The 16,000-nt window shown below is 37.7% G+C and overlaps 2 protein-coding genes across 3 annotated transcripts in view; both read left to right on the plus strand.

The window, feature by feature from the left end:
* Positions 1 to 979: 979 nt before the first annotated feature.
* Positions 980 to 10,402, plus strand: pa2g4a (proliferation-associated 2G4, a). The gene is made up of 13 exons (XM_051112691.1): positions 980 to 1,184; positions 3,344 to 3,472; positions 3,649 to 3,754; positions 4,238 to 4,307; positions 4,966 to 5,058; positions 5,244 to 5,307; positions 5,903 to 5,981; positions 6,858 to 6,936; positions 8,051 to 8,184; positions 8,449 to 8,543; positions 8,629 to 8,756; positions 8,836 to 8,889; positions 9,078 to 10,402. Exons 1-13 carry the CDS (start codon positions 1,100 to 1,102, stop codon positions 9,138 to 9,140), a joined length of 1,179 nt encoding a protein of 392 aa, XP_050968648.1. The 5' UTR covers positions 980 to 1,099; the 3' UTR covers positions 9,141 to 10,402.
* A 2,484-nt stretch (positions 10,403 to 12,886) lies between these two features.
* The window catches only part of myh10 (myosin, heavy chain 10, non-muscle), a 63,999-nt gene continuing 60,885 nt past the window's right edge, over positions 12,887 to 16,000 (plus strand). For both annotated transcript variants that reach the window (XM_051112687.1, XM_051112688.1), the window contains exons 1-2: positions 12,887 to 13,072; positions 14,448 to 14,822. In XM_051112687.1, the coding sequence (XP_050968644.1) occupies positions 14,469 to 14,822 (354 nt within the window). In that variant the 5' untranslated portion in view covers positions 12,887 to 13,072; positions 14,448 to 14,468. The remainder of the gene's footprint in view (positions 13,073 to 14,447; positions 14,823 to 16,000) is intronic.

The raw sequence follows: 16,000 nt of genomic DNA on the forward strand, positions 1-16,000 counted from the left end.
CTGACAATTTAACCTTATTATTAATAATATTTTATTTTAATACTGAAAAAAACAAGCATCTTAAAACTCTCCAAATTACTTATTATTAATCTAATGATATAAATTTTATTGTAATAATATTAGTAATATTATTATCTTACAGAGGCTTTGCAATTACGTCAGGATTTGGTCAGTCACCTGCAGGGTTGCCAGGTTTTCACAACAAAACCTGCCCAATTGCTACTCAGAACTAGCCAAAACGCATTTCGACAGGGTCCCCGAGTAAAAATCATGTTCCAGGGGGTAAAATACACATTTTTCCCCTAGTACAGTTCAGGTGCTAAAATCTAACGTCACTGGGGTCGCTTCTTAAAGTAGCCAAATTCCACGGGAAAACTATGGACATGGCAACACTGGTTACCTGGATGCGCGGCTATATTAGTGATACTCGGATGTAAACAACAGCATGGATTGCATGGTTAATGTACTACTGAATACGTTGTTTCTAATTTGTGATACCTAAACCATGGAAAAAAACATGTGGGAGCTGCTAAATCACATAGAGAAGGACTTAGTAAGGAGGAAAGGGTGCAAAATTTTGACAAACTAAAGTTAATAGGTGGTAATGATACGTACAAGTGGTATTAATTAAGATATTAGCCTAATATTTCTATAGTACTCCAAATGTTTTTCCCAGTCCGACCGATTAGTACAGCCCAAAAAATGACAATATTTTCAGGAGCAATAATCAGTAAAATATGCGAGTTTTCTTCACTTTTGTGAATTGCAGCCTATTGTTATTTTCTTTAAATGTGTGCTGGCATTCCTTTGGTTGAGTTTATAATACAACACAGTCAGATAACAGGCTATTTTCAGTACAGACAGATGCTTTGAATTTCACTACTGTGCCCTTTTTGGAAAACATCCAAAAGCCGGATAGTTTTGGCGCCACTGTATATGACGACACCTGTGATGCGGCTGCGTAGTAGGCGTGGCTACGCTGTGCGTGGAGGCCGTAGGCGGAGCTGGACGGTCGGCGAGCCGCCTGGTGGTAGCGTGACTGATTTGTGCTGTCCGCTCATCGTACAGACAGAGAGACGCTTCGAAAGCCGGTGCAACGATGTCCGACGACGAGCAGCAAGAGCAGACCATCGCCGAGGACTTGGTCGTGACCAAGTACAAGATGGGCGGTGACATTGCCAACCGTGAGTTTGACGTTTGAGTGATGGAGGTGTTGAGTCGTTGACACGGGCCTCCACGCTGCTTTCTCATGCATGCCATGTGTTAGGACGAGCTGAGCAGCGTGGGACAGGAGACCCCGGCGCCCTGGCCTTATGCAATATACGGCCACTCGAAACCTCGTTTAAATGCATAGCTGTTTCTCCAGTACATGTCTTTAAAGACTGTACACTTTTTTCAGTCCTATAGAACGGAGGGACTCATTCTAGAGCTAATGCTAGCTAGCATTAGCCCTCAGTGCATGTCAGTGGACACTTGTGGCTCTGGCATTGCCAGCTGGTAGAGGTTAGTGCTCAAAGGCATGGGTTATTAGTATGCTGTCTGGGTGAATATGTCCACTGCTGCCTTACTGTGGCAGATCAGTGACTTGAGAGCTTTCTCATCCAGTCTGTCAGCAGGTAGTGAACACCATAGGAGGTGAACTTTAGCTGGTGAGGTGACGCTGACGGGACTTGTGACATTATCAGTTCAGAGCATCTGAGTAGTAAAACACTCTTTTGAGCTCCGTTGATTCCTCACTGATTCTTGGTTTTGCATTTTTAGCTTTAAGACTTCCTGGTTCAGTTAAAAATTTTATTCCCTCATATAAACTCAAGCACCTGCTATTTGCATATCTCATTTGTGTTATTAATGATTCTCAAATGGTTTTGTTTCAGGACCCTAATTTCATATTGGACATCAGATTGCATCCCGCTTACTAAAACAGTTTTTTGCGTAAAAGTTTGCACAAGAATTTGCCATTAAAATGTATAGAGGGTTTGTACTGATGTCATGATTTAATTAGTTACCCTGATGCGCGGCCATATTGGCGATACTTGGATGTAAACAACACCATTGATTGCACGTTGTTCTGCTAGTTTATGCTGTCTAAACCACAGAAAAAATGTGTGGAAGCTGCTAAATCATATAGAGAAGGACTTGGTAAGCAGGAAAGGGCGCAATATTTTGACAAACTAAAGTTAATAGGTGGTAAAGATGCATATGAGCAGTGTTAATTAAGATATTAGCATAATATTTCACCTGCCTGACTGGAAATGATACGAACAAACATTAATGTTGTCAAGATTCTTGCCCTGGAAATCCCAGTTAAGTTTGGCCAACCACAAACATTTTTTTGCGCTCTTCTCCTTGATTTGTTCTAACTTTTGGCAGTCTGTAGTACTCCAAATGTTTTCCCGGTCTGACCGATTAGTACAGCCCAAAACATGACAATAATTGACCATTTTCAGCAGGAATAATCAGGAAAATATGTGAGTTTCGTTCGGTTCAGTGGCATTGTTTATGCTCAGTGCTGCCAATATGGCCGATTGATGAGTTGTGAAAACACTCTTGATATTACATCTTGAACCATTATGGTTTCAAATGGGTGTCAGACTACACTTTTTATTCCATTCGCTGCTATTCATATGAATGCAAATGGAGGTCGTAAACACAAACTCATGAGAAGTTGTTTAGCTTTTCTCTGTATTCTGAGCTTTGAGCTTGTGTCATGTGAACATGTGTGACTGATAGATTGATGCATGAAAGCATGACCTGTAAGCTGAATTAAAGGACACAACTGTTGCAGTGTCCAACGAAATGTAGCATGCTTAAAATCTAGTGTGACCACCCCTTAAATAGCTCCTGATTTAAAGTGGTTTCATGCTGTCAACAGTCAAAAATCAACGTTCAAAACATCAGTTGCATTCAAAATTGTATACTTTCTGAGTAGGTACTTCTTTTAAACAAATAAGAGTTTTGTGACTTAAAAAAGTATGTTCTATGTAGTATGAATACAATATGTTGGCATTGTCACAGCAATAAAACATGCTGGTAATGTTGCTTCTCCCTTTCAAAAGTTAATGAACCTGATTATGACCAATTATGTGATTAGTTGGACTTAAGCATGCATATTACTACTTTTTAGTTTTCTGAATAACATTTTAAAGGTGTGTCACATTGCACATTTTTGCTGGTGAAATGATTTTCCCATGCAGATTTTGGTTGATTTCAGGTTGGTCGTGGACATTCACGGTGCTGAACAAAATAGAAAACTGCTTGGTTTGAAAGTGACTGCTTTGTGAGCCTAACATCACAACCTTGACAAAAGACAATTAAAAAAATGGTTTTGTTCTTCTCTTTTTAGAGGCGCTGAAGGTTGTCATCGATGCCGCCAAACCAGGAGTATCAGTTCTCAGCCTCTGTGAGAAAGGAGATGCTTTCATCATGGCAGAGACTGGCAAGATCTTTAAGAAGGAGAAGGACATGAAGAAAGGTGAGACAGAAATGTAGACATGGCTAAACGCTTAAATTAAGTGACATCCTATTGAGCTGGCTTCAGATTTAGACTCCTCCGGAGAAATCTGCAGGCCTCGTTTGAAATGATCTCTCTCCTCACACATTATGCAGAAGGTCTTTTTGTTGAGGATTGGTGGTTGTCCTTTCTTGCAGGCATTGCGTTCCCCACCAGTGTGTCAGTCAATAACTGTGTCTGCCACTTCTCTCCCCTGAAGAGCGACCCAGACTACACGCTGAAAGATGGCGATTTGGTCAAAATGTAGGCAAACTCCCCTCTCCAGTTCGTCTGCGTCTGTCTAACCTCCCCATGTCTTTTCCTTCCTCTCCTTTTCCTTCAAGTCACTCTCCTTCCTCTTACTCGGCCCATCTTGTCTGCAGTGTTCTCCACTCTCCGTCTCTACCCCTTCCGATTGTGTCTTCCTGCCTGTTCCCTTGTTTTTTGTGATCCACATATGCAGCTTTGCACGTTAATATCACACTTAATAATTGATTTTAGTGATGTAGACTCTGCAACAAAATAGTGACTTTGTAATTGACAGTGTCAATGTATTTCCTAATAGGGCAGAACATACTGATGGTCTTGGTCTTGGCCTTTTTTATTATATTTATTTGAAGGTGCTCAAAGTTTTGCTTTTATTTTGGATGTTCTCTAAAAAAAACACATAGGGTTTGCTCAGGTTTCCCTGCATCTGTATGTCTATTTTTCTATTTTCCTTCCTAAATTTTTCATTTTTCTCAACAGTGATTTAGGAGTACATGTCGACGGCTTCATCTCCAACGTGGCCCATAGCTTTGTTATTGGAGCTACTAAGGTGTGTGTGCGCCTATATACTTTTGTTCCCTACTGTTACTACATTTTATAAATTGTCCCGGGCAGCCCATTTTTAAGATGGATATACTAGTTTAGTTTCACTTGTATTGGAATATTTTCTCTACTGCATAGTATGTGACCCTGGACCATAAAACCAGTCATAAGTAACAATAGCCAACAATACATTGTATGGGTCAAAATGATCAATTTTTCTTTTAAGCCAAAAATCATTAGGATATTTAGTAAAAGATTATGTTTCATGAAGATATGTTGTACATTTCCTACTGTAAATATAGCAAAATTAAATTGTTGATTATATGATATGCATTGCTAAGAGCTTAATTTGGAAAACTTTAAAGGTGATTTTTCTCAATTTTTTATTTTTTGCACCCTCAGATTCCAGATTTTCAAATAGTTGTATTTTGGCAAAATATTGTCATATACATCAAACCATACATCAGTGGAAAGCTTATTCAGCTTTCAGATTGACCCTTACGACTGGTTTTGTGGTCCACGGTCACATATAATAAGTCAGTCAAAATGTTAAAATGCGTCATTATAATTGCAACAATAAGCCCTGAAGCAAAATTAGTGAAAAACATTTCTGGCTGAATGTACATTATCCTGTCATTTTGTGATGTGATTTTGATTTCTTTCAGGAAGCACCTGTGACAGGAAGGAAAGCTGATGTCATCAAAGCAGCACACCTGTGTGCGGAAGCAGCTTTGCGTCTCGTCAAACCAGGCAACCAGGTTAGTACATGCTTCACAATTAAAAGGGCATATAGTTAAGGTTGAAGCTTTTAAACATCTTAGCTGCCAGCGCCTCAACACTAGATTGCACAGAATAGTTTGGTGTGTCTAATATTTAAATAGTGATGGTCTGTTTTTCATGCACAGTCTTTTGTCTTTTCTGTCTGCCCCATTTACCTCTGAAGAACACTCAAGTAACAGAGGCCTGGAATAAGATTGCTCAGTCATTCAAGTGCAATCCAATTGAGGGTGAGTTACGGCTGTTATATCATTTGGGAAAGCGCAGACAGAATTAAAACATTATCCATCTGGAAAGTATTGTTGAGTTTGAAGGTGTGGTTAGTCTGAGTAAACTCATTACTCATCAAAACTGAGAATGAAAACTCATTATTTGTACAAAAACGGGACTGGCTTGATATCTGATATTTGCTTTAAAGGGACAGTTCATCCAAAAGTTAAGTTCTGTCATGTCAAATTCTGTCCTTCCAAACCCACAAAAAAGTTTTTAATGCAATGCGAAAGATTTCTGTCCCTGCTTTGAAAGTCCTTGTAATCAAACATTTAAAACTTTATAAATCAATCATGAGAGTAATCCATATGGATAGTGATTTAATCCAAGATCACTTAATATGATGAACAGATTTATTCACATATTAACATTGATCGACGCACGTACATAGAGAACATTAAATAAGATAAACCGACTTTAATCACACAAAACATAAAAGACATGAACAACCCAAAGTTACTCCAGGCGTCAGCAGGAATGTCTGACTGTGATCTGCCCATTATTCATAGATGCATGTGCCATTATTCACAGTTCTTCTCTTTTGTTCATGAATAGGAATGCTGTCCCATCAACTAAAGCAACATGTTATTGATGGAGAGAAGACCATTATCCAGAACCCTACAGATCAACAAAAGTATAAAACAATACTGAATATTGAATTTCTGATTTTGCTCAAATATCTCAATCCTTTGCAAGTTTTATGCAGTGTTTATAGTAAATTTGTAGTCTTGAAACTTGAAATACACAATTTGGAAAATAAAATACTGATACGATGACCACATCTACTGAAAGAGCATACGATGGCGATGGATGTAAGTGTAGGGTTAAACCAAATGCCATACCGTTGATTTTTCCCCACAAGAAGTCTAAATGCCCCTGGATATTGAGTGAAAAGAGAAGCTCCTTCAGTGGCTGTGGCCTCATGACAAGTGTTGGCATCTAGCGTTCCTTGTCTCTGCTGTTTGTAAGCCCTTTCAGTAGCTCTGGTCTACTAGAAGCCTCAATGGCATCAAATACATGGCTCTTCTCATTCTTTTCTCCTCCTCTTATCGTTAGGAAAGCAGTGAAGATTGGAACTGAAAATTACAGCCAAAAGCCAGACAATGTGGCATTGTATCAGTATTTTATTTTCTGAGTCGTGTTGCAGTAAAAATAGCAACAAGTAGCGCCAGTAGCTCACCAAATACAATCATTCGATGTCATCGAAATAATGGAGCCCCCCCATAGTCCAAAATATGTATAAAACAATGTGGATTTTGAAATGATGCAAATCTTTAATGTTTTTTTTTTTTTTTACTACATAATTCAGTGAGAGACACAATTTATGTTATAATAAACTATACAAGTCTTATTACCCAGGGTTCTCTTTAAGATTTTAGTTTATGGGTGGGTACTTTTGAATTGAGAATACAAGCAGTCACATGGAAACATATTAAATACCACTTAGAACATTTGGTAGAGAGATTTGCATGGGCAAGCACATCAATCTCTACTGTTTGATTCGTAACAGGAAGGACCACGAGAAGGCAGAGTTTGAAGTTCATGAAGTTTATGCCGTGGACGTGCTGATCAGCACAGGAGAGGGAAAGGCAAGTAATAATCACAAGTTTATGAATAGTACCTGCAATTTTGGTTGTAATGCAATGGATCTGATTGTAGGATACAGCAGGGCTAAAGGCACACCCTAAGAAAAAAAAAGTGCTTTTCACTGTACCTAAAGTGTATGATTGTACAATAATGCTTTTGTTTTGTTTAAAAATCTCATAAATGTATGAGGTGGCATGGGGGGCCTTTTACCCCACACACGGGGTAAAAGGCTCACCAGCATGGGGTACAAGGCACAGTACTGATACAAATACTTTACTGATACAAACTAGAGTACTGATACAAATACTTTAGTTAAAAGTGTTTTTTTTTTTTTTTTTTTTTTTTTTTTAAATTAATACTTGTTCAAAACAATCACTTTAGCAAACTTTGTACTATTTTCTGCTTATTTTGATAAATAAAATAATATTTTGTGTTCAATAAATATACTGTCATTGAAATGTTAATATAAAACATATATTTTAAAATATAGAAACAAAATCATTTTAATTGTAAAGATTCTGAAAGCACTGAAGGAGATTCCATAATAATTTAATATAGATTTACAGTAGTGACAACAAATGATATTTTATTATATGATATGATTAATATCATGTTTTTAAATATGATGGTTTCATTCTAAACATGGTGATTCTCTCTAACATGGACACTCAACATGTCTTGTCAACAAATGGAAAAGTCAGTCTTCTGTTTATTATCATTGTAATTACTGTGGCTTTTATCCACAACAGCAGGGGCACTTTTTACCCCAAACACCATACTTTTACATATTTCGTTATTTAAAAAACTGCTGTTTCAGTTATCTTAAACAAAAATGAAAATCATTAAGAAGACCTTTGTCTTAAATACATATATTGAATAATTTTAGCGATTCTCATTTGCTACTTAATTCTACAACATTTTTAAAAACATCAAATATTGAATTAATTTGCACGTGTACATTGAAATGCGGATGTTTTGGAAAGTGCAACGCCATGTTTTTCTGCCGTATAGTGGTTTAGAGGAAAATAATATCAAGGGCGCCTTTAGCCCTTTTGTACCCTATAATATGTATCTCATACTACAGAGACAAATTAACCTGTATGATCTCTCCCTTAGGCAAGAGATGGCGGCCAGAGGACAACCATCTACAAACGGGACCCCAGTAAACAGTATGGGCTTAAAATGAAGACCTCAAGAATGTTCTTCAGTGAGGTGGAGAGACGCTTTGACGCCATGCCGTTCACTCTTAGGTGGGCAGCACTATTCTCCAATTTGTTTGGTTTCTAATTGGCTAAATCAAAGGTTTATCTGCATTCTGATCATCTATGAATAAAGCAGTTGTTTTTGATGTACATTTAGACTCTGATGTTGTGGAACAATGCTGTTGACTTGTGTGCTCTATATTTGCATTATCACATGACAATGCTAGGACAATGACTTTAAAACTTAAGGGATAAAACGATGGCTTAGATAAACAAAGATTTGGTAAACAAAGTAGTCTTTGTGTCCTGCAGGGCATTTGAGGATGAAGGAAAGGCTCGTTTGGGAGTGGTGGAGTGTGCCAAACACGAGCTCCTCCAGCCTTTTAGCGTGCTGAACGAGAAAGAAGGTCGGTCTCATTACCACTGCACCATTTCTTCCTGCGCTGACTGCTTTATTTACCTGTTAAGTCTCTTTTTTCCACTTGTTTTTAGGTGAGTTTGTGGCTCAGTTTAAGTTCACAGTGCTGCTGATGGCCAACGGGCCCTTGAGAATCACCAGTGGACCATTTGAACCAGAACTCTACAAGTCTGAACATGACGTTCAAGATCCTGAACTGAAGGTATGTTAGACCCGTCTATTCCATTTAAAATTACGATAAAGTTTTTTCCTACCTTGATGTGTGGTTCTGTCAATTTCAGTCTCTGATCCAAAGTTCTGCAAGTCGCAAAGCACAAAAGAAGAAGAAAAAGAAGGTGAGGTCTTTGCTTGAGGACATAGGAACAATCCTCATCCAAACAAATGATTTTTTTCTTCCATGAAACACAAAATGAAAAGTTTCACCCAAACTTGAGAATTCTGTCATTAATTACTCATGGCATTCAGATAATCTAGTCAGTCAGTACTCTTCGTTTATGCTTCTGTCTGTTTTATTTTATTCTAGGCCTCCAAAACTGCAGAGACTGCTACAGGCCAACCAGCTGAGAATGAAGTTGCAGCTGAATAGAGGCGACACCCTCCACCCTCTCGCGAAACCCCCCGAAGAGCAAAAATGTCAACATTTCACTGTTTTATCCTCTTCCTCATCAAACAATTTGATCAAGAGTCACTGTTAAAGCCTGTGTTTAAACATTTCTGCCTCCCCCTGTTAGAAAGAAGTACGTCATTAAGATTTGGACTCCAAGCGAGTGCAACAAATTTGTACTTTCATAATGAATCTATTTACTCTTTTGAAGCACTCAATTTACATTTCAACTGGAACGCAATGCCTTTTTCAAAATGTAATTAAAAAAGCTTCGCAATTCTTTTGTAGAGTTGCGTTTTTCACAACATGTACTGTTGACTGTTTGAAATGCTTTATTTGGCTCATTTTGAAACTGCATTACATTAGATTAAGTGGTTTGGAAAAGAAACTAATTCGATTTGCAGCTATTTCTCAGGGTTGTGAAGATGAAACATCTCCTTTATCTGAGAAGTAGTTTTATACAAGTAGGAGGACACATCCATGGAGAATTTCATGAATTTCATGACTTGCAGGGGCATTAGAATTGGAATTCAGTGTATAGAATTCCTAAGCACTCCATTGTTGTGAGGCTATAACATTTAAAAAAGGGGAACATTAAGTGTTTTCTCTTACTGCCATCCCTTTCCTCAAGTGTCACATCTGAAGATGACATTAGGGATGTTTTGGTCATACTTTATTCTTACCAATTTTCTTTTTTTGTTTTTCACATTTTAATTTGTTTCGTTATCTTTTGTTGATGCAGGGAGATTTTCCAAACAAATTTAAAGTTGTAATAATTCAAGCTAACAGTAGAAAGTCTGATTTATTAGGGATTTGGTTGAAGGTCTGGTCCAGGATACGCTAAAGCTACTTGCTACTTCCACTTGCCAAGAGCCAAGATGTATTCACTTTATCTTCTACAAGCAATAGAGTGTTTGTTTGACTGAATATTCAGATCAAAACTAGGCTTGGACTGGATTGAGAAGCTTACCAGGTTGACAGTTTACAATCCAGTCAGTGCTGTTCTTTAAGGAGAGGTGATGGGAAGTGGCTGTGGAGCATTTCTGGATCAGTCCTGTTATTTGGGACAATACATCTTTTGAAATGTTGCTTATTGTGACTCTTGTTCCGTTTCCAGATTGTAAAGGTGTTTATGTGGGAGAGGAAGCCGGAGGTTTGGATTTGACACGATCTTGTTTTTGTAGTACGAACCATCATATGGGACTATTTTACAACTAATGAAATAAAACATAACTTTGAATATATTTTCTTTAAGATTGTCATCATTAATTGTAAAAATGTACACACACCATGCCTTTGTACAGTTGGTGTAATAGGGTTGTTTAATTTCTGTTAGTTATGAATAAGCTCTGAGAGAATAACAGGAACGTTTTGAAGGTTTTCTGTCGATGTACTATTTATAAACTAGATAATTATATGCCTACCGATTTATTTCTATCTCAAGTAGAGAATTTGAGCCTTTGAGTGGAAAAAATAAGGTTACTTTTTATATAAAGCAACAGAGGGCGCTGTGCGGCCCAGACTATCAAAACCCTGTTGAAGTTCGTTCAGATGCTTGCTTCAAGACTTAGCTTACTAGGGAGACTGAAGCATTCTTATTGAAATCGTAAAGGCCATGGACCAGATACTATCATCCACGACAATACTTTCAGCAGTAGCTAAAATATATAATTCCACTAACTTAGTAAGCAATTAAAATATTAATGAGGAAATTGTTTTATCAATTTGGCAATTTGCCTTGAAATGCTAGAGTTCCGATTTTTTTTTAAACGAATCATATGAGTCGGATCTTTTAACTGATTCGAACTCGAAATGAGAACATGTGGCGGCATGTTACAACCTACTAGAAATATATCTAAAGCTTGGTTTTATTAGTTTTATCAACACACATACCGAATAGATTAAAAAAACAAACAAACTGAAAATAAACGCGTACACCACCAGTCAAAAGTTTTGGATCTAGTTAAGATTTTTGATGTTTTTTTGTTTTTTTTCTGCTCACCAATCCAAGTACAGCAAAAACAGTAAAATGTTGAGATATTTTTACTATGTAAAATAACTGCTTTCTATTTGAATATATTTTTAAAATGTAATTTATTCCTGTGATTTCAAAGCTGAATTTTAGCATCATTAGTCCAGTCACATGATCCTTCAAAAACCATTGATATTCTGATTTGCTGCTTAAAAAACATTTGTGACCCTGGACCACAAAACTAGTCTTAAGTCGCTGGGGCATATTTGTAGCAATAGCCAAAAATACATTGTATGGGTCAAAATTTTAGATTTTTCTTTTATGCCAAAAATCATTAGGAAATTAAGTAAAGATCATGTTCCATGAAGAAATGTTGTAAATTGCCTACTGTAAATATCTCAAAACTTAATTTTTAGTAATATGCATTGCAAAGAACTTAATTTGGAAAACTTTAAAGGTGATTTTCTCAATATTTTTAATTTTTTTGCACCCTCAGTTTCCATATTCTAAAATAGCTGTATCTCGGCCAAATATTGTTCTATCCTAACAAGGAAAGCCTAGTTATTCAACTTTCAGATGATGTATAAAGCTCAATTTTGAAAAATTGACACTTATGACTGGTTTTGTGGTCCAGGGTCACATTTATTATTATTATGTTATGTTTTTCAGGTTCTTCTGATGAATAGAAAGTTCAGAAGAACAGCATTTAGAAATTTAATTAGAAATTTTGCTTTTGCAACATTATAGATGTCTTTAGTATCACGTTTGATCAATTTAAAGCATCCTTGCTAAATAAAGTATTAATTTCTTTATCCCCCTTTATTCCCAACTGTTAAGTTAAGTACATGCGAATGATTTCTGAAGGATCATGTGACACCGAAGACCAGTAATGATGCTGAAATTTCAGTTTCTATCATTTATAAATATCTATTAGGGCCCTTTGTTTTTTCCCAAATTCCGTTTATTTTTACTTTTTTTTTTTTTTTTAAATGTTATTCCTGAAAATTTAGCTTTGATCACAGCAATAAATTAAATTATATTATAAATAATTATAAATTATAAATTAAAAAAAAAAAAACATTTTAAAATATATTCAAATAGTATAATGTACTAGTTAATTTAAATAGCAAATATTTAATTTTAGCTAATATTTCACAATATTACTGCTTTTGCTGTATTTTGGATCACATAATAAAAAAAAAAAACCATTAAAAATCTTACTGTTCAGTAAGTAGTGTTAATACAGCTCAGTACGTAAAAATAGCACGCTGGGAATTGTTTAAAAAAAGAACTGTTCGAAAGAATCGACTCGGAAATGAATCTGACCATCACTAGATAATGTAATATTTCTTTCAATAATGAGATTGTAAACGTCAAGATAGGTAAACTTCCTATGTGTCACCGTTTTTAGTATAATTTACTATAAATATATATATATCTGGTATCAGTTATTTTTTGTATCATTATTTCTTTTTAGATTTACATTATTTTAAACATTTTTCAACCCGCATGTAACGTTATTTTTGATGCCCTGCCCACTTTGGTCATTACTTCACGCTTACGGCCTTGCAACCAAAGTATTTCTATGGATCCAGCTCCAGCTAGATAGAAGAAAGCTTGCATGAACAATCACTTTTTGTTGGGGGGGGGTAATGTTAACAAACCAATAGCTTGTGGTCAAGGCCCGTTACAATCCAATCCCCGATCCATAAGGGACCCGGTGGGTGTGACTGGAGAGGCGGGCGCAAGTGAGCGCGATGCTGAGTTCGGTTGAGGAGTTCAGAGAAGCAGGGCTGCAGTGGACGGTGGCATCAGTGCAAAGGGGCGAAACAAGGGAATATTTGGCCGACTTTCAAAAGAACTGGATTATAAAAACTGGACGCGCTGGATAGCAACTCATTCATCTCTTCGTGCACGTAGGTCTCATCGCTGACAGCCCGTGGTGAGTTCATGCGTCTTTTCATTTTGGCCCGTTTTTATTCCCGTTGCCGTATAACGGATTATTTTTCGCATTTACTTTACAAGCAGCGGGGAGAGCTTGCGTTAAGCTCGGCGCGCTAGCACACGTTAGCGAGTTTGTTATTGCGGTTCTTTATTCATTTACAAATTGTTTAATCTTTTACCTTTGGGCAGCCCAAAGCACCATGTGTCGGTTAATGCACTTACAAAACGTTAGTCCGCCTCGTCAGAGGCCATATAACGGTAGATGAGGATGAGGAGACAATGTTACCTCAGTTTAACGGTCACCTCGTCGCTTTATTTGTATACGTGACGTTACTAATGTGCCATATTTGTCGGTAATTTCAAATGATTTGTGAGACGGTGACCGTTAGAAAGGTGTTTTTAGGCGGTTTATCATTGAATGAATTTTTGAAGGACTGTCCGGCCCTTAAGTCCCGCTTCAGTTTACCGGGGATTCAGCACGCGTATAATGGCTCTCATCCGTGAAATAACAGACACGACCCATTTTTTGCCTTGTTTTAGCCTTGTTGTTTTCTTTGTGGAAAATAAAGTAACTCTTAGTTCAGTTGTAGGCCAGGGTGGACCGAGACCATCTGGCTCTTGCTGTTATTGGGTTGTTTTTTTTGTTAATGCGACTGTGAAGGGCCACTGGAGGTGATCCATATTAAACTTACATTAACTAGTAGGTGTAAACCTGATTCAGATAATGTTTTACATGCAGCTGTTACGAGAAAATATGAACTTTGTTCAGCTTTGTTCAGTATTTGATGAATATTCATCAACTAACTGTGAGCTAGTGAGGTGTTATACATGATATATGATATGGACTGGTTTAAAATGTTAACTGTATGTGACCCTAGACCACAGAATAAGGGTCAGTTTTTAAAAAAATTGAATTTGGCTTATATACAACTATTTGAAAAGGTTTTGAGGGTTCAAAAAAATCTAAATATTGAGAAAATCGCCTTTAAAGTTGTGCAAATGAAGTTCTTAGCAATGTATATTACTAATCAAAAGTAAAGTTTTGATATATTTATGGTAAGAAATTGACAGAATATCTTCATAGAACATTATCTTTAATATCCTAATGATTTTTGGCATAAAAGAAAAATAATTTTGACTCATACAGTGTATTGTTGGCTATTGCTATTGTTGGCTATTGCTATTGTTTTGTGGTCCAGGATCACATATAATAAAGTAGTAGCTGCAAATTGTACATTCTTGGCTACATCCATGTAAAACCAATGAAAAATTTTACCTTTCATACTCCTATGCCATGGCTGTGTGTCATATCGCATAAACTCCAAGTGAATCTCTGCTCTTCCATCACTAACTCCCTCTAACTCTTTTTCCAGGTGGCCTATTTTTAGTTCCTCATGCCGGAGATGGCGCAGCGGAGCGGGCAAGAGGACCCCGAGCGGTACCTCTTTGTGGATCGGGCCGTGGTCTACAACCCAGCTTCCCAGGCAGACTGGACGGCCAAGAAGCTGGTGTGGGTTCCTTCCGAACGCCATGGGTTCGAGGCGGCCAGCATCCGCGAGGAACGCGGAGAGGAGGTGCTCGTCGAGCTGGCTGAAAATGGCAAGAAGGCCCTGGTGAACAAAGATGACATCCAGAAAATGAACCCGCCCAAGTTTAGCAAAGTGGAGGATATGGCAGAACTCACCTGCCTGAATGAAGCGTCTGTTTTACACAACCTGAAGGATCGCTATTACTCCGGGCTCATATATGTAAGTGTGATGAAAATGTGTTTGCTTCCTTTTTTGCTTTTTCTACCTTGGTTCAGTTAATCATCAGTTAATCTGATGATCAAATTTGTTGCTGGTTAATGTCAATATCAGTTTTCTCGATTAGCTGTTGCTGCCTTCTTAGAGAGCTTCATCTTGCCTTGCGATCTTGACCTATTTTTATGGCATGTACTCAGAGAGAGAAACTGGGGGACTTTTATTATTCAGGAGAGAGAAAGACAGTGTGAAGCAAGCTGTTTAGAGGTGTAGCCCCATCATTTCCTTCATTCTCCAAGTGTGGAGGAGTTGCTGTGAGGTCATTATGAAATCTCAGTGGGACCAGCCGCATGTCTTCACACTGTCCATTGCGAATCTCTCTCTCTGCAGAGGCGCTTCTGTTGATATTCCCACCCAGTTACCACTTTTAAAAACACTGGATGGAATATATCCAGTTTAACTTTTCATTTCCCATCACTGGAAAGTTTTCCAGGTTGTCGGTAACAGATCATCTCGATTGGCGCCATTTCAGATGTTATGAAAGCAGGCACTGTTGTCATTTTACACAATGATGAGAAAGTGCAGACCTCTCTCATACCCACTTGAACACAATCAGGCTGGATTTTAAGGCTAGTTCCCTGCTTTTTGTTATTTAAGCCTTTTCTATGTGGTTGGTGTGCTCTCTCCTTATAGGGTGCAGTAATTAGCCATAGAGGCCCATGCTTGGCCTAGTAAAGCCTGAAGTTTTATAACAGGACCTTTGTGTTTGGGATTGAGCTACAGCTGGGTTATAATATCTGCGAGTTGTCAAGATGACTGACTGTTGATAACACCTGCATTCCTTAGCATTCCCCAAATTTCTCAGCTTCCTTATTACTGTCAGGTTATGCTTATGTTTGAAGAAATACAGCCCACAAAATGGAAGCATAATGTTGTGTATTTACTTAAAGGCTGTATATTCATTCCTGTGTGGATGGCTGGTGACCAGACCTCAGGCTGGTGTGTGGTATGTGCTCTCATATCGGCTGTGTGGGCAGAGCCGTGGAGTTGCTGCGTTCCTCTCTGGCTTCCCACGCCCCTCTGTTCTTGAATAGCATGATGGGCGATGACATGGTAGACTTGATTTCTCTTTGTGGGTTTGCTTAAAGCAAATATTTTCCAGTTCTGTGCATCCGGCATGAAAT

The sequence above is a fragment of the Labeo rohita genome, chromosome 6 (assembly GCF_022985175.1).
Source record: "Labeo rohita strain BAU-BD-2019 chromosome 6, IGBB_LRoh.1.0, whole genome shotgun sequence".
Lineage (NCBI taxonomy): Eukaryota > Metazoa > Chordata > Actinopteri > Cypriniformes > Cyprinidae > Labeo > Labeo rohita.